This window comes from Ailuropoda melanoleuca, chromosome 4 (assembly GCF_002007445.2).
Source record: "Ailuropoda melanoleuca isolate Jingjing chromosome 4, ASM200744v2, whole genome shotgun sequence".
Classification (NCBI taxonomy): Eukaryota; Metazoa; Chordata; class Mammalia; order Carnivora; family Ursidae; genus Ailuropoda; species Ailuropoda melanoleuca.
In genome coordinates, this window is record NC_048221.1 from 156,813 (window position 1) to 174,672 (window position 17,860).

Below are 17,860 nucleotides of genomic sequence, written 5' to 3' on the forward strand. Positions count from 1 at the left end.
AGGTGACCCCCCCACCCCAGAGGACCCTCTTTCCCAGAAGCCCCCCTTCCCCAGGTGACCCCCCACCCCAGAGGACCCTCACCCGCAGGAGGCCCCGCCCCAGCTCCGCACTTCCGATCGGAAAGAAGGCTGCTCTCCGTCGCCCGCGCTCGGCCGCTCCGGGCGGTGGAGGCTGAGGTTGCACGGCCGTCGGGGCCGTCAGAGCTGGCGCCAACCCGGGCCTGGTTCCGATTTCCCTTCGGTTGACTGGGACTGCCACCCCCCTCCGCCTCCACCTTCCAATCTTCCCATCTCTCAAAGTGGAGTCCGCTCAGACCTTCCCGCCCCCTCTGTTCTGACCGTGGCTGCGGGGTCCCAGCCAACCCTGGCTCCCAACCCCTACCTCTCTGTCGCCTCCAGGGTCGGGGGTCAGGGGTCAGGGCGGGAAACCCCCTCGGGAAAGCCCCGGGGAGCAGCTGGAGGACGGGGCGGCGGGAAGGAGGGTGGGCACCACTATTTAAGGCACGTCCCCGGCGGGGGAAGGACAGAGCCGGGAGCGAGCATGGAGCAGGGTCTCGGCCTCCTGTTTCCCGTCTTCCTGGGGCTCCTCCAGCGAGGTCAGGGTGAGCAAGGTAAGGGCTCCGTTAGGACAGTGCGTTTAGAAGAGGGGAGGGCTGGCACAGAAGGCGGGCTCGCAGCGGAGCGGTGCGGAGGCTCGGGGAAGGTGTGGAGGACCCTGTGGTCGCAGGTCTTGGAGGAGGCCGGCGGGAGGGCAGTGGGGGAGCTCAGGCTGGGGGTCTGAAGCTGGGCTCTGAGGCGGGGGCCCGCGTCTGGGGGCGGGGCTGAGAGCGCCGTCTGCCCGCAGGTGGGTCCTTGGAGGTGGAGCCCCCAGACCCCGTGGTGGCAGTGTCCTTGGGTGGGTCGCAGCAGCTCACCTGCCGGCTGGCCTGCGCCGGCCACAGGACCCCCTCGGTGCAGTGGCGGGGCCTGGACACCAGCCTGGGCGCCGTGCGGTCGGACGCAGGCAGCAGCGTCCTCTCCGTGCGCAACGCCTCCCTGTCCGCGGCGGGCACCCGCGTGTGCGTGGGCTCCTGCGGGACCCACACCTTCCAGCGGACCGTGCAGCTCCTGGTGTTTGGTGAGCTCCCACCCCTCCCTGCCACCTGTGCCCGTCTGGCCACCCAGCAGCCCTGCCTTACCTCCGTACCAAGACCACCTTTTCCTGGGAGCCTTCCCAGACTGCCCACCCTGCCCTCTGCTCAAAGACTGCGTCAGCGCCCCCCGAGTCGCTCTGCAATCCATTCCCTCCTTTCATCATCCCCCTCCCCCTACCTGACCTCCACTCTTTCTGCTCTGGACCCCTCTCCAGTACTTGACATTCTAGACACACAAGCTGTGGCCTCTGGGTCTTCTCCTGACCCCAGGCACCAGCAGTCCCCGCTCACCCCTTGGCCTCACCCCCAAGCACCCTCCTCAGGGCCCAATACTGACCCTGTGGGCTTGGCCCACCCGGCTCACACCCTCTGTCCACAGCATTCCCAGACCAGCTGACTGTCTCCCCAGTAGCCCTGGTGGCCCAGCAGGACCAAGAGGTGGCCTGCACTGCCCATAACGTCACACCTGCCAGCCCCGAGGCCCTCTCCTTGTCCCTGCTCCTGGGGGACCAGGAGCTGGAGGGGGTGCAGGCCCTGGGCTGGGATGTGGAGGAGGAGCCCCAGCAGGGTGAGGACCTGCTGTTTCGAGTAACAGAGCGCTGGCTGCTGCCCCCGCTGGAGACCCACACCCCGCTCACCCTCCATTGCCGGGCAACCATGAAACTTCCCGGCCTGAAGCTGAGCCGCCACCGGGCCATTCCAGGTGAGTCTTTGGGGTTCTGGCCAGCCTGCACTCAGCGTCCCCAGGAAGCACCTGAAGTCCCCCCACCCAGCTCCTATGAGCCTTGATGAGTGGTGCCCAGGGACTCTTCTGGAATCCTGGCTTTGCCCCTCACCTGCTGCGTCCCATCCCAGTGGATCACAATACCCACAGCAGGGGGGAATCCCCTGAATGCCTCCAACGTGATACTCCTCTCAAGGTTATTCAGCCGTTCAACAGGTTAACTGAGCACCTACCCTGTGCTGGAACCCCTGAGATCCTGTCCTGTTTGCCCACAGCCCTCCAGGGTTCCTACATCCCTCCGGGTAAAAACCCAAATCCTCCTATGCCCACAGGGCCCTGAACCACCTGCCCTCACCTCCTCTCTCTCCCGGCCACATGAGCTTCCCAGCTGCTCCTCCAGCGGGCCAGGCATGGTCCTGCCCCAGGACCTTTACATATGCTCCACCCTCCACTGGGAATGCTCTTCCCCCAGCTCTGTCCATTGCTCCCTCACTTACCTTCCCGGTGAGGCTTCTCCTGACCTGTCTAAAAGGTCACTCTGATCACTCTCCATGGCAGTCCCCGGGATGGGTGGCTCTCACCCCCTTTACAGTTGAGGAAACTGAGACGCAGACGTTCAGAAGCTCACTCAGAGTGGGGAAGGGACCAAGACAGACCCTGACCCTGCTCCTGCCCACTGGGATACCCTTCAATTTGCCCAAGTGGCCCAGGATGGGGCTTCAGCAGTTCTCATCCAACCCTGGGGTCTAAACGGAGAGATGGGCAGGAGAGGGAGCCTAGGGCGGGAGAGAAAACCATCACCCTGTTTTCCAGTCCTGCACAGCCTGACCTCCCCGGAGCCCCCTGTCACGACCTCTCCCGAGGCCACCCCAGAGCTGAGCTCCACCCGCAGCTCCAGGAGTCCTGGACCCCCACCCATGAACAGCTCCACCAGGCCCTGCCAACCTGAGATCCACCAGTCACCAACAGCAGGGGGTCTGGACCTATGGTGTGAGGCAGCCTGTGGCCCCGGTGTGGCAGTGGGCTGGACCCAGGCCCCCGGGGGTCTGGAAGCCTACCAGAGGTGGGAGGCTGGGGCCAAGGCTTGGCTGAGCGTGCCTTGGGTCGCCTGCAGTCCTGAAGGCTGGTTTCAGTGTCGCCTGGAGCCAGGGGGACAGATGGCCAGCCTGTACCTGGTCCCGGAAATCTGTGAGTTCTGGGGGCTAGCGATGGGTCTGGGGGAGCCTCAGAGGGAGGGAAGCCTGTCATCAAGACCTCAGACAAGGAATGGGCCTACCCAGCTTCAGTCTCCCCCGTTGTCCAGTGGGCTTCCCCAACAGTGGAAGATTGCAGTTACTTGGCCCTGCGAGGACTGCAAATTTCAGAGACTAGATTTCACAGCACTCCGTAAGCTCTAACCTTTGTAGCCCACAACAGCCTGTAAGATAGAGAATAGAGCCACTTAGGTAATTTCAAATTTTCCAGTAGCCACATTCAGAAGTATAAATGAGACATTTTACATTCTTTTCTTTTTTTTTAAACTAAGTCTTCAAGATGTGGTGTGTAATTTACACTGAACCTGTTGCATTCAGACTAGCCATATCTCAAACACAGGCATGGTGGGCGGCCAACTCACTTCCAACCATAAGGTCCTATGTACCTTTCAAAAGGTCCGCTTGAGTCCTTTGGGTATCTCAGCAGTTATGAGCACTTCAAAAGACACTCTAAACCATGACGTCCTCTGTAAAACCTCAGGGAACTCAGTAAATGTGGAAGCCCCTAGCAGGTTCCACGGAACTTCTCCCCCAAACCTGCAAAGAGCCAAACCGGCTCCTGACGCTTCCTTCTCCAGGCTCCCAGACAACGCCCCCAGCCCTCTGGACGGGCGCCTTGGTGCTGGGGCTGCTCTTCTTGGCATTCCTCACCTACCGCCTATGGAAACGCTGCAGGCCCGCCCAGTGATGACCAAGCCCACCAGCTCCTCTGGGCCCCCAGCCCCACCTGGACTGGATTGAGGGGGACTGGCACGGCCCCTCCTGAAATGGCCTGCTTCTCCTTCCACACAGTTGCAACCGGAGGACAATCGCAGGGTTCTGGACTTACATGGTTGAGAGCTGACCATAAGCCCCTTACCCTGATGGCCAGCGTCTGAGTTTCCCCTCAATGGGACCCCTGAGGACCCACCCCCCCAATGGCCCACAGCTGGAGAATAAAGAGCATCTGGTCTGACCTCAGCGGTTTCTGTGGTGTTACAAGGATGCTGGAACCTTCTACACAGCTCCACCTACCCTCTGCACTGGGCGACTCCCCGGAGAGATGAGGATGGACAGCCCCCCCCACACACACACACACTTGGCCAGGGCTGGGGGAAAGGGAGCAACAGGGAGCGTGGGTTCTGCGTGGGGCGGAGAGAACACAAATACAAGTCCTCAAAAGAAGTGGGGAAGGGGGGGCAGACAGTGTGGGCAAAAGACACAGAAGCGGCTTGTTAAAGGAAATTTTCTCTTGGGGTTAGCTTGAGGGCTAAGTCGGTCGGGTGGGGGAGAGGCGAGGATGAGCTGGGTATCAGATCGGCAGACGAAAGGCGGTAGATGCTGGGGATTCCACCTGCGGGCACTGGGGAGCTATGGAAGAGTTCAGAGCTGCGGAGGCAGTGGTGTGAGAAAGACCCCTCTGGTGGTGAGGACAGGGAACAGCATGGGACCGGGAACTGGGGATCTTGGGCGGGCCACTCATTCCGCGAGCCGTGAGAGCACAGAGCAGAACCCCCAACTCAGCCTGGCGCGTGGCTGGCGAGGGAGAGGAGACCTCTCTCTCCGGGGTGAGCCATCAACTCCGACGGAGACTGCACCAGGCTGAAAGGCAGACAGAGCACAAAGGCTCAGAGGAAAATCTGACAGCGGGGCGGGGTCGGCGCTCTGTCCCGCAGCAGGAACAAACCCCGCGCACACTCCGCGGGGCCTCCCAGATACCCGAGGAGCCTGGTTGCTAGGGGACCATGCTAATGAAGAACTAGCCCACCACCAAGATGGCAGGCAATCCGGCTTCAGGCCAAACACCATGGCCTTCCTAGAGTGCCATTTTGGAGTCTGGCAAAATCCAGTTTCCCGGAAAGCTGACCAGCGCACGCAAAGAGAAACCCGGAGGAAGAGCGCCAATTAGAACCCGGGGGTGGCGGGGTGGGGGGATTTAAGGGGTTTGATCTAGTTATTTGCCAGGTCTTCCGGCGGGATCAGGGCGCTCTCTGCCCTTAACCAAGATGGCCTCCCCGAGGCGCCAGCGCACTGTGGAATCCGGCGGCGCTTCCGGTCCCGCTGCCCTCAATGAAGATGGCGGCGGTGGAGAAGCGGCGGCAGGTCGTGGCTCCCGCGGCCAGTTTCGCCGACAGCAGCCGGCCGGCGGTGTCCCGAGCAGCGGCAACGGCCGAGAGTGAGGAGGACTTCCTGCGGCAGGTCGGCGTGACGGAGATGCTGCGCGCGGCCCTGCTGAAGGTGCTGGAGGCGCGGCCTGAGGAGCCGATCGCCTTCCTGGCGCACTACTTCGAGAACATGGGCCTGCGCTCGCCTGCAAACGGTGGCGCCGGGGAGCCCCCGGGCCAGCTCCTGCTGCAGCAGCAGCGCCTGGGCCGTGCGCTGTGGCACCTTCGCTTGGCTCACCACTCCCAGAGGTGCGGGGCCGGGCCGGGGCGGGACAGGGCAGCAGCGGACCTGCAGCCCCAGCGTGCTGCCCGCGGGCATGCTGGGCACTGTAGTCCGCACGCCTCCGGGCGCGGGGTGGACCCGGACCGCGGGGCGCTGGCCCCTGCAGTTCTGGCCGGCTCTGTCTTTCGTGATGCCTTTCTGCAGATGCTGAGTTTCCCCTTGCCGCCCACCCCAGTTTTAAAAATCACGGAGCCCAGAGAGGACCCAAAGTCACCGAGCTAGACCTCCGAGCCGAGTCTTTCCAAACTCGGTTTTTTCTAAATGCCTTGTTACTAGCGTCGTTGCATCCCCATCCGTCAAGCTAGAAAGTGGATATTTACAGGGCCCAGCCGTGAAAATAGAGAACAACTCAGTAACCCAAGGCCCGTACCCCCGGAGGCAACTTCAAGCGGGCAGGAGGGGTGTCCAAAAATAGGCCTGCTTCACGCAGAGGGAAAGGGGCTGCAGGCACGAGGCGGGCAGGTGCACTGGCCTGGGGGCCGTAGAGCTTCGGTGTGGGACCCACAGCCACGGGAAGGCTGAAGCATGGTTGAGGGGTGGGGATGGCGCCTGCCCCCTACACGTGCCCCCACCCCAACAGTTCTGAGCCCACGGAAAGTGGTTGAGGAATATGTATTGAATGGATGGTCCACATCAGATGGATTGAACACCTTTTTGACATGCAACATCAACCAGGTGAGGTCGTGACTGGATGTGGGTGGGCTGGGTCTTGGCTGGTGGGGAGGGGTCCCTAGAAGCAGAACCTGAAGCCGGCATTCACGTGTGGGTAATGTTATAAGGGAGTGCTCCCGGGAGAACCCAGGAAGGGAGAGGAAACCAAGCAAGGGAACATTCCAGCGTGATCATCAGGGGACTGCCCCCTGTGCTTCCAGCACCTGCCCAGCTTTGGGCAGCCCTCCCAAGAGAGCCACAGGACAGCACTGGGAAGCTGGGGAGGGCTCCCAGGTATAGGAAGGGGTGTGGGGGGTGGGCATCTGAGCAGAGCATCCATGTGCTCTGAAGGTCGAGCTGCTGGGTTTGCAGGGGCAAGGGTGGGAAGGAAGTATGCAGAGACAGTCCTAGGTCGTCCATGGGGCCATCCACTGAGACGGGAGGTCGCTGATTGGGGGCAAGTTTCCAGGGTTGCTTGGGGACTCTTAAGTCGGGAAGCTGGGAGAACCTTGCAGCTGAAGGGTGGACAAGTGGGTCTGCAAGTGGGACAGGAGGCTGTCAGCTGGGAGGGGTTGTGAAGGCTTCAGGAGAACCAAGAAGAGCTGAGGACCCAACCCTGAGGAGCCCAGCCTTGGAGAAACCACGAAAAAGCATGATCAGGCCAACCAGACATGAAGGAGGGAACTGGAAGAGAATGGCATCGTGGGACATCTTCCGAAGGGGAAAAGTCGTCAGTGGCCGGGCCTCCATGTACGGTTGTCCTGCACGAGCCACTCACCTATAGACAGTCCCAAACGAGGATATGTCTATGAAGGCTTTTTGCAGAGTTTTTTCCTAATTCACACAGAGGCACCCTGTGGGTTGGCGGCAGTCCCGTGTCCAATGGCCAATAGATGAGGGCTGCCAAGTGTCTGTTGGATTTAGGGCCAGGAGACCTGTATTCATGTCCTGTGGCTGATGTAACAGATTACCACGAACTTGGTGGCTTAAAATAACAGAAATTTGGGGCGCCCGGCTGACTGAGTTGGTGGAGCGTGCGACTCTTGATCTCTGGGTTGTAAGTTCAAGCCCAATGTTGGGTGTAGAGATTACTTAAAATCTTAAAAAAAAAAAAAAGGGCGAGAGAAATCTGAGATCAAGGTGTCGCAGGGCTGCGCTCCCCCTGGAGATTCCAGGGGAGGATCCCTCCCAGCTCTCCAGCTCTCCCAACTCCTGGGGGCTCCACGTGTCCCTTGGCATGTGGCCGCATGGCTCCAGTGTCCTTCTCTGTGTCTCTGTGTCTTTTTCTTTCTCTTCTTGGATTTAGGGCTACCTCATCTCATTCCCAGATCCTGAACTAATTACATCTGCAAAGACCCTATTTCCAAATAAGGTCACCCTCACAGGCTCCAGATTGACATGCATCTTGGGGGGACTCGGATCACTGCACTGCAAGGGTTTTGGACCCGTTGGCTGGAGGCACTTCGGAGCTGCAGGGGCACAGAGGGTGGAGTGAACATGGGGAGTGGTGGGCGCCCGTGGCAGACATACCTGAGCCCCTGGGCTCACCTGCTGTCCCCAGACACAGAGCCAGTGGCTAGCTCAGAAGACAGGGTCCCTGTCAGGAGCCCTGAACCTAGGCTGACGGGCCAAAAGCAGAAGCCAGGCCAGGCAAGTCCCAGTGTGGGAAGCAGGTGCCCCCTCTGACGTTGAGTGGCTGACTGGGCCATCGTGGAGCTGTTCTTGAGGGCCTCATCAGCATGAAAGATTTGGGGAGAAGTCACCCAAAATCCCCTTTTCCTCTGTCGTGTGGATCAGAAGTGTTGACCTCTGGGACTGGAGATGGTGGCCGTGGGGTCCAGCCTCAAGGCCCCGAGGGCATAAAAACCATGTTTATGAGACTTGCTGAGGGCTGCATGGCCACTAAGGGCGGAGCCAGAGTCCAGTTTGGACAGCGTGCCCCCCCCCCCCCAAGGCCTCTGAGCCACCACATTGCTAGTAGTAACAGCCAGAGTGCGCTCCCTCCTCAATGCGCTCTCTGGCTCAGGCCATCCCGGGCACTGCAGGGTGCCGAGCAGCCTCCCTGGCCTCCACCCACCCAGTGATGACACCCAAACGTGTCCCCAGATCTCACCAAGAGTCACCCAGGGACAGAATAACCCCATGGAGAACCCCTGCTCTAAAGTGAAAAGTTTAATGTCTCGTTCTGGAAATACTCTATACACACTCACATAGGTATGACTTAAGCGAATACCCAACGCTAGTGCTCTGGGCCGGAGCTGATACGGTGGAGCCCTTGGTGCGGCCCAGTCCCTGCGTCACAAACGGGGAAGCCGAGTCCCAGAACCCAACCACCCAGCAGACAGCGTGGGTGCCCCATGGTGGCTTCCGGGAGCTGCCTGGGAGTCCCCAGGTAGCTGCAGACACGTGGCCAGCGGCCTAGGGGTCGTGTATCACCTTCCTCAGAGTCTTGCCTGTCAGCCCCGATCTCTCAGGGATGTGATGACCCCTCTCCATGTCTTCCTGTCCCATGAGGCCAGGACTGTGAGACAAATGGCAGTGGGCAGCCCACTGAGTCCCGCCCAGGTCACAGCTAACGCTGAGAGCTGGAGGGACCCCTCCCGCGTGCCAGGCCCTGTTTTAGGTACTTGGCGTGAATTCCATCCTTCCATCCTCCTGAGAACCCTGAGAGGCAAGGATTGGGACCCTCACCTCCAATGACCAGCACCCAAGTGCAGGTCCGGATGGGAACCATGGACAGAGCGCCAGTGAACGCGGGAACCAAACAGCACCGGGGTCCTGCCCTCCAGGCTCCAGCCTCTAGGGAGGAGGGAATTCGCTCACCTGGCAGGCTGACCAGGTTGCTGGAGAAGGGGCATCGTGGGCTGTGTTCACACCAGTCAGGACACGCCGCGTCACGTGGCAGTAACAAACAGCTCGGAGACTTCCGTGGCCCTGACACAAAGGGCTGCTTCCCACAGCGGGAGGCAGAGGCCGCAGGGGGCTGGGAGTTTACCCAAGCATGGCAACGGGGAGTGGACCCCAGGGACCGCTGCAGCTCTCAAAACTTGCCTCGGAAGTGGACCACATGGGGCTCCCACACCCCTCTCTTGGCGGAACCAAGTCCTGTGGCTCATCTTCACTTCAGAGGGGTGGCCAGCCTTCGGGAGGCCCCCAGTCCTCACCTCCCACAACACATGGGGCCGGCCTGCACCCCCATCGGGCACGGCAGCGTGGCGGGCAGCGGCCTCTGTCTCCCATGCCGGGCACGGCCATCACGTGGGGAGGGCTCTGGAGACGCCATGGGCTGGGGGACTGAGGCCCAGGCATGTGAGCCTTTAGTAGATGGGCAGACCCGGAGCCACCGCCGAGTTCTGACCCACAGAGCCTGTGATACTCTAAAGGTCTGCGCCATTTTCGGCTGCTGGGTTTGGGGTGATTGTTACGCAGGGGTGCGTAGCTGAGAGAGGCATTGGTGGCCACCACATTTGTCCACAGCGGACCTCCCACCCTCCTGCTGAAGGGAAGTAAGGTTTAAAGCTCCCTCAGAGTTGGTTTGAGGCATCAGCCAGCTAACGTGGGTGGCGGTGGGGGTAACAGGAGTGAGTGCTTACGGAGGGAAAGCGCTTCACCCCGGTGGTCTCAGTGACCACAAGTCCCAGCACATCGTGGAGGCCCAATACATGAGAAGAAAAAGGGCTTTATAGCCGGACGGACCGAGACTTGAGTCCCAGCTGGGAGGGAGGACCCCCCCCCCCGGCTACAGTTCTTGTACCTCTGGGCTGCGGTTTCCTCCTCCGATCCACAGAGCTCACTGGGTCAGCACGTGCACCCATGAGCCCCGCGCTGGGCAGCAGTGATGGCCAGCGGGTACTGGGCACCTGCGGCGTGCTGGCCCAAGAAAGGTGAGACAGTGTGCCCGGGTCACACAGGTGATTGGAGCCACAATGTGTTTCTTCACTCACCGTGGGGCCGAGCTCCCAGGAAGGGTTGGCTTGCCCCCTCCTCTCTGGGACACTTGGCCCAACTGTGAGGCCCCACCGAGCCTCGCTGCCTAATGGTCATGGTGGAAGTGCTAAAGGGCCACCAGCCATGCACTAGCACTAGGCTGCCAGTCCAGTGAGGGAGTGAGACGGGGGGTTAACCAGCCATCCAGGCTCACCCTGCAGCCCATGCTTGGCCGCCATGCCCCCTGAATCTGCTCATGAAACCCACAGCACAGACAGGCCGTGTGGTGGAGCCTCTCGGGCTCTTCATGGGGCAAAGAATCGTGCCCGCCTCCTAGCAGACAGCAGGGTTGGCAGACTTTCCCGCACAAGAACAGGTCGTATTTTCAGTTTTGTGGGTCAATCCCTGTTACAACCATTCAGCTCTGCCCTTGCAGCAAGAAAGCAACCACTGGCGGCAAGCCGATGGATGGATGAGGCCATGTGCCAATAAAACTTTATTTACAAACTAGGCGGTGAGCCAGATACAACCCATGGGTGTAGTTTGCTGACTCCCGGCCAGTGGGGCTGTGGGAGTGTGAAATAAGTGAACGCACGTTAAATGCCAGGAGTGACCACCCTGTAAGTGTGAGTGGCATTGCTGGGGGGCAGTGGGGGAGCCCCACGGGGCAATGTCCATCGGCAGACTCAGCAGGTGTTACACACCCCCTGCTGGGTGCCAGGCAGTGTTCTGGGCACTAGGGGCTGTGTGTGACCGACGGGTAGACTCCCGGATGTGAGCTCCCGGGCTGACATTCCGGAAGACATGAAACTCATCCTGAGGACATCTTACACTAAGTCAGATGGTGGTAACTGCCACGAAGAAAAGTAGAGGAGGCAGGGGTTGGGGGGCTGGAGGGCACTGAAAAGGTGACACTTGAGCAAAGACTCAGAGGAGCTGGAGGAGCCATGGAGAGAGCTGGGGGAAGGGCACTCCAGGCAACGGACGCAGCCTGTACAAAGGCCCTGGGGCCCCACCAGGCCTGGTGTGTTGGAGGAGGACAGAAGGGGACGGGAGGTTGGGGCTGGCAGGTGGGTGAGGGGGCCAGGGGCTGTGCTGGGCTCTGCCCGGCTGGCCCAACGCCCCCGTCCTCCTACAGGACGGCCTTCAACAACAACGTCAGCGTGGCCTACGAGTGCCTGAGCGCCAGTGGGCGCAAGAAGAAGCCCGGGCTGGACGGGCGAACCTACAGTGAGCTGCTCAAACGCATCTGCCGGGACGGGGAGGCCCCCGAGGAGGTCGTGGCGCCCCTTCTGCACAAGATCCAGTGCCGGGACCACGAGGCCGTGCCGCTGGACGTCTTCCGCGCCGGCATGCTCACCTGCTTCGTGCTGCTGGAGTTCGTGGCACGGGCCGGTGCCCTCTACCAGCTGCTGGAGGACCCCGCCCTGGCGGTGGCTGACCGACGCGTGGGCCAGGCTGTGCTGGACACCCTGGAGGGGGCCCTGCAGGCCAGTGACGCCGCTGCCGTGCCTGCCCGCTTCCTGGAGGCTGGTTCGCGCCTGGGCCCCGACAGTCTGGCACTGGCCATGGACCGTGCCCTGGTGGCTCGGCGGCCCAGCTCCCCAATGACCCGGGAGGAGTTCCTGGAAAAGGCTGCTGCCCTCTTCATCGCCAAGGTCAAGCCAGTGGCCTGAGCCCCCCGCACACCTGACCGGCCCCCTCCTCCACACACACAGCCCGAGGTACTGCAAGGTTGTAGCCACCTGCTCCTGGGCAGAACACGGGTCCGGGACAGGAACTGGAGGGACCCTGCATGCAGGGGGGGTGCAGGGAGTCCTCTCCACACCCACCTTCCAACCTGGAATCGTGCCCCAGCCCCTTCAGAGGGGAGGCCGAGGGTCCCAGGGAGTGGGCACCCCCTCCCCACATCCCCGCAAAGGCCCTTCTCAGCAGTAATAAAATCTGTTCTCCAGGCTGACCTGGAGTGCCTGTGTGCTCCCCTACCCTCATCCCCGTGTCTGCCAAAATGCTTCTCCACTCCAGCCTCAGCAGGCCAGCCCAGCACGTCCCAGTGCTGCTCGGGGGCAAGGCTTGCTGCCTGGAAATGCCAGGGCGCCCCAGGACTCCGCTTTATGGAAGCGGAGGGTGCCTGGGTGCCCAGTGAGGTGCCCTGGACCCACAACCCTGAGGCCCAGGAAGCCCTGCTCTCCACACGTGCCGCACCAAGTACTTCCACCCTGGGCCTCAGGTGCCCCAGCTGTCAAAGGAAGAGATCAGCGGGGTAGGTAATCACGGCCATGACAGTGGAAACAGCTGACACTTGAGCCCTGCAAGGTCTTACGTGCCCTCTGAGGAAGGTAAATGACTGCCCAAGTTTGGCAGACGGGGAAATCGAGGCCCAGAGAGGTGAAGGGTCAGCCTACCAGCAAGGGGCCTGCTAGAGAACCCACACACCACACCATTCCCAGCACCTGCCGTTGGCCCACCCTGAATGCACTCGCACCTGGGACCTTGGTCCAGGTACTCTTAACTGGGCACCCACGGGGCCTCCCTCCTCCCCTCCAAAGGGGTTGCCTCTTCCACAGGGAATACCACTGGAAGCAGGAGGAGGGAGTCCAGACTCAGCTTCCCAGCTCACAATGATTATTGGCCGGTGACTTCTCTCTCACGGCTCCGCCTCCAGCTCCGGTAAAGGGGACCCAGGACAGCCGCAGTTCTGAGGGAGGGAGACCCTGTGGAAGCAGAGTTTAAGCCCTTTACAAGCTACGGCTGGCAGGGACCCCCTTTCTCCCCATTTCCCAGTACCTACTACCCCCAGCACAGGCCAGGCAATTGGAACCGGGGAGCTGTGGCTGCTGACTGTGTGTTTTCCAAGAACAACCATAGCAACGTTTCTGTTCCCACACGCTCTTCCAGAACTTTCCGCACTCCCCCTTGGAAGAGCTGGAACCTCCATTCCCTTTCCTTGAACTTGAGTGGCTTTTGTGACATTACATGGTTTCCATGGCGAGGTCACAAAAGGTGGCACATGCCACGGCCACCAGGTGCTCGCTGACTCACCCAGCAGCCATGTTGCGAGGAAGACCAGGTGACGGGCAGCTCCCGCTTTGCAGACTCCTGAACTAAACAAATTATTGTTTTCAGCCACAAAGAGCTCAACACGTAGTGGCTGTCACAATTCTTGTCTGTCGTGGGCCCCACACAGGAGATGCACCAGACGTGCGTGCAGCTTGGCTGCCATGGGGCTGGACCACAGCGGGGAGCATGTGGGGGGGGGGCCTGCCCACGCAGGGCCTGCAGACAGGGGTACCATCTGTGTCACATGCACAACTGTCCCGGAAGCCGAGACGGGGACACAGGCAGGCAGCTCCCAGGGGACTCAGGGACCGAGGCCACCTCTGGTCAGCTCTGCAGCCCCTGGGGTGGTCACTCCCTCCTCCTCACAGGAAGCCAGGGTGGGCCATGCGCAGCGGGTGTCTCCGGGGCTGCCCCGCGGTGGGGGAGCACACAGGCCGGGAGGCTCCGCCCCTCCTTGTGGGGCAGGGGCTGCCAAGGAGTGAGGACTGACCGGGGCATATAGAAGCCAGCCCCCTCACCCCAGAAGGAAGCAACTGTAGGGCAGCTCATGTCCCGGGGTCAGACTGAGGCCAACCCCAGTCAGGACCACTTCCCTGCTTCATCCAGCCTCCTCCCACAGCCTCCCTGGGTCGCCTGGCTGCTTGCTCTTGGGTCCAGAAGTCCCGTTTGTCATGATCCTGGCTTGACTTCTGTCTGCCAACAGAGTCCTGGGAAGCTACATGACCTCCTTACCGGACACCGACCTCACAGCAGTGTGGACCATGAAACACTACAAACCTCCCCCTTCTGGCAGCACCCTCTTCCCCGCCCTCCGAATGCACCTGCCCCGCGGTGGTTTCCCCACATGCCCCGGAAAGCTCCTCCTATCTCGGCTTCCCTGGGGGAACATGGTCTCCTGGCTCTCCTCTCTCCTCATGCGTCCTCCTCACTCGGCACCTCGCCAGCCCATGGCTTCAATTACTGCCTGGACGCCAAGGATTCTCAAATTCATACTTTGGGCCCCTTGCCCTGCCTCTTGCTCAAGAGCCAACCGCGGGCCGGCTGTCTTGGCTGTCCCAAGGACATCCCAAGCCTGCCATATCCAGGACCAACCCTCCAGTCAGCCTCCCAAGCCCGGGGCTCCCCTGGAGTTTGTGGTCTCCCCAGAAGCTCCCAGGCCACTGGCCGGATGCCTCCTCCTGCCCCCTCAGCGGGCCCTTTTCTGCACCCTCTTGGTGGCCCTTCACAGCTTCATCCTATGCACTCTTCCTGCACACTGGTCCAGCCCACCTGGCTGACCCACCAGCCAATCCGAGTGCTCCAGGCACCCTGTCCTCAGGATGACTCCCGCATGGCCAATGAGGGGCAGCCCTGGGATTTTCTTCTAAGGTGGCTGAACTGGGAGGCCCTGGGCCCGAATTCGATCATCACAAGTCCTGTGAACAAAGCCAGCACTCAAGAAAGCGGACCCAGGAGACGCCCCAGCTTCTTTTCTTGCATCTGTCCCCTCACCCTGCCTCAGGCACACTGGTCTCCAGCCATTTGTCCCCACTGCAGGGCCTTTGTACATGGGATTCCCTCTTTCTGTCATACTGTTCCTCAAGACCCACGGGGCTCGCTTCCTTACTCCACTCTGACTTCTGCTCAAATGCCCCCTCCTGAGAGACACCCGGCATACCACGATCCAAAACAAGGCTCCAACGCCCACCCCCCACTGCTAACCCTCCCCCTGCATTGTCTTCCCAGCTGTGGTTGCTACTTACACTGACCTGCTTGTTTATGACCTCTCTCCCTAGTTCCCAGGGGTGAGGGGTTTTGCTAGTTCTGTTCACTGCTGCATCCCCACCGGCTCATTTGTGCATAGAAGGTCACAAATCAATCAATTTTCCAGTGGAAGAATCTGAAAGTCATAAACGTGAGTGTATTCAATTCCTATGGCTATTGTAACAGAACAGTGGCTTAAACCACACACGCTGATCCCCTGACAGCTCTGGGGTCCGAAGTCCTAAAACCCGGGTGTGGGCAGGGCTGGTTTCCCCCAGGGCCCCGGCTCCTGCCCCTCACCCTGCTTCCAGAGGTGCTGATCCCTGGCTCGCGGCCCCCCTCCATCCTCACCACCAGCAGTACAGGGTCTGTCCATCTCTCTGATTCTGACCACGAGTCAGGTGGATTGCACAGGGCCCACCTGCATTACCCAAAATAATCTCCCTATCTCAAGATTTTTTTTAATTTATTTATTTAATTAATTTATTTATTGGTGTTAGCTCTATACCCAACGTGGGGCCTGAACTCAGGACCCTGAGATCAAGAGTTGCATGCTCAGGGCACGTGGGTGGCTCAGTCGATTAAGGTCTGACTTCAGCTCAGGTCATGATCCCAGGGGCCCTGCCCAGCAGGGAGCCTGTTTTACCCTCTCCCTGTGCCACTCTCTCAATCTCTCTCTCTCAAATAAATAAAATCTTTTTTAAAAAATAAAAAGAGTTGCACGCTCTCCTGACTGAGCCAGCCAGGTACCCCTTCCCATCTCACGATTCTTAATCTCATCTGCAAAGTCCCTTTTGTCCTGTGAAGTAACATATTCACAGGCTGAGATTAGGACGTGGGCGGCTACGGGGGCCATTACTCTCCACCATAGTACCTGGCCCAAGATGGCACAGCCAGTTCTTGAAGCCAGTTCTACTGAACCCAGAGCACACTAGCCTCGAAGACTTTGTGTTTGGCCTCCAGGTCCCCCTGCCCTTGAGGGCCACATTCTGCCCTGTGCATCCTTTTACTTGACTCCTGCAGCCCCTGCCTCCTGAAATCATGTCTTCCTTCTCAACCAGCATAATTGCAGCCAAACGGTATAGCATACCTCTCCATGACATCTAAGAGCTTTTCGAGTATCATCTCCTGTCACTCATCTTACAGATACAGAAACTGACCCAGCTTAGCATTCGAGGACCATTTCCAAGGTGGTGGCAGAACTTAGATCTGAATGCAGGGCTCTTTGGTGAAGTGTGACAGAAGGCCAAGGATGGAAGGTCAAACTAGCTTCATAAGAACACAAAGAACTGATCGGTTTGCACCCTTGGAGCATTCAGGGGAGGTCAGCCTGGCTGGATCCAGGAGCCCACACAGGGTCATCGGCAGTTCCTTGTGCATCGACTCAGGTTGCCTGAGTGCCAGCTTGGTTCATAGGGCTCATGGTGATGAGATGGTCCCATTACTCCAGGCCCAGGTCCTCCCAGCTCAGCCACCTGAGCCCCGTGTTCTCAAAGTCCCAGACCTGCTCATTACGGGGCTGAGCCACATGCTGTTCCTAAACCCACCCATGGCATCAGGGGGCCTGGAGTGCTCTGACCGGGTGACCCATCCCTCCAGCCAGGGTTTGGAGGTCAGTCCAATTTGAACTGTAGACTGAGATGCGAAGCCCCCAAGAGAAAACAGGTGCTGCAGGCAGAAAGCAGGCAGGCAGAAGGCCTAGAGGACCAGCACTCCAGGATTATTTCAGGCTTTCCCGGGGGATGAGGCCCCACGCGGCTCCTGCTGGAGCAGCCACAAGCCAGTGCCTCCCTTTACCTTTCCAGAACCAGCCCGCCCACCCAGGGCCTTGTGGCGATGTGGGGCTGACAGAGGGGGATCCTGGGAAACCTCTCTGGAAGAACCATGATTAGTTCTAATTGCTATTTACCGACAAGCTGCCACATGCCACTGCTGACGTTGGGGCTCTAGGCAGACAGTGAGGGTCAGGACACCTGGAAACACTTGGGAAAGGGCACACAGTCCTTTTTACAGTTGAGGGGCCTGCTCCGGGTCCCAAAGGTGCAGGGCAGAGGTGAGAAAGTCAGGGGCCCAGCCTTGGGGCAGCCATTGGAAGCCGCGGCTCCGCCCAGGGCTCTTCCTCAGAGCCCTCCATCCCTCTACCCTAGTCGAAATGTTGCTTTCCTTGCCCCAGACAGGTTTACCCACCCGTCCTCAGCTGGGCCACGACCAGGCGCCAGGTGTTAGGGCACCTGGAGGAGGGGGTCCCCTGGGCACAACCCAAGGCGCTGCAGCTGTGGGCTGCCCTGACGTCGGCCGGCCCAGCACCACGCCACTAGCGCCACGCCCACCCTCACGGGGAGCTGTCCCCCCGAAGATGTGGAGGGTGGAGGCCGGGGCACCACGCTCAACTCTCACGCCCAAGGGTCCTGGCAAGGGGGGCGTGTGTCTAGGCCGAGCACCAGGCAGGTCTGAGCCCAGGCGCCGTCGGGGGGAAGGGAGAGCCGGGGAGATTAGGGCTCGTCCGAGGGTGGGACTCAGTCTGGGGGTTCGGCGGGACGGGTGCGGACCACTGCTGCCGAACGAAAGCTGAACGCGGGTGCGCGAATCTCCCCAGCTTCTCTGCGGAGGGCGTCTCGCCCATCTCGAGTCCAGCTCGTCGGGCTGAATCGAACAGGGCGGTTACTCCTCGCCTCCGCCTCGGGTCCCGCACTAAGCTCGCGGGGCCTTCGCACCGCGCCCCAGGCCCGACTCTCAGCTCCTCGGACGGGAAACAGAGGCACTGCCCGTCGAAGGCCCGGTGTGCGGACGCCAGGCGCCGGGGTCGCACCCCGACCTCCCGCCTCCCCACTGCCCATCGATCCTCCCTTTCCGCTCGCCCAGATCCACTGGAGCAGGGGATCCGCCCGCATCCGCCCCGCCCGGGCTATAGGACCCCGCCCCGACCCGCCCCCGGCCCTGCT

General features: G+C 60.7%; 2 protein-coding genes across 4 annotated transcripts; both read left to right on the plus strand.

Moving 5' to 3' along the window:
• The first annotated feature begins 175 nt into the window (after positions 1 to 175).
• MADCAM1 (mucosal vascular addressin cell adhesion molecule 1) lies at positions 176 to 4,136 on the plus strand. Of its 3 annotated transcripts, none has more exons than XM_034657329.1 (5): positions 176 to 611; positions 845 to 1,117; positions 1,543 to 1,836; positions 2,671 to 3,045; positions 3,689 to 4,136. In XM_034657329.1, the coding sequence occupies exons 1-5, from the start codon at positions 542 to 544 to the stop codon at positions 3,796 to 3,798; spliced, it is 1,122 nt and encodes a 373-aa protein (XP_034513220.1). In that variant the 5' UTR covers positions 176 to 541; the 3' UTR covers positions 3,799 to 4,136. The 3 variants fall into 3 exon arrangements, with proteins under 3 accessions (XP_034513220.1, XP_034513221.1, XP_019659636.1); XM_034657330.1 differs by having other exon boundaries at positions 1,546 to 1,836; XM_019804077.2 differs by having other exon boundaries at positions 1,513 to 1,836; positions 3,689 to 4,089.
• A 1,002-nt stretch (positions 4,137 to 5,138) lies between these two features.
• On the plus strand, positions 5,139 to 12,075 carry TPGS1 (tubulin polyglutamylase complex subunit 1). Its single transcript, XM_002923525.4, has 2 exons — positions 5,139 to 5,503; positions 11,254 to 12,075. The coding sequence occupies exons 1-2, from the start codon at positions 5,160 to 5,162 to the stop codon at positions 11,789 to 11,791; spliced, it is 882 nt and encodes a 293-aa protein (XP_002923571.3). The 5' UTR covers positions 5,139 to 5,159; the 3' UTR covers positions 11,792 to 12,075.
• The last annotated feature ends 5,785 nt before the right edge of the window (positions 12,076 to 17,860 follow it).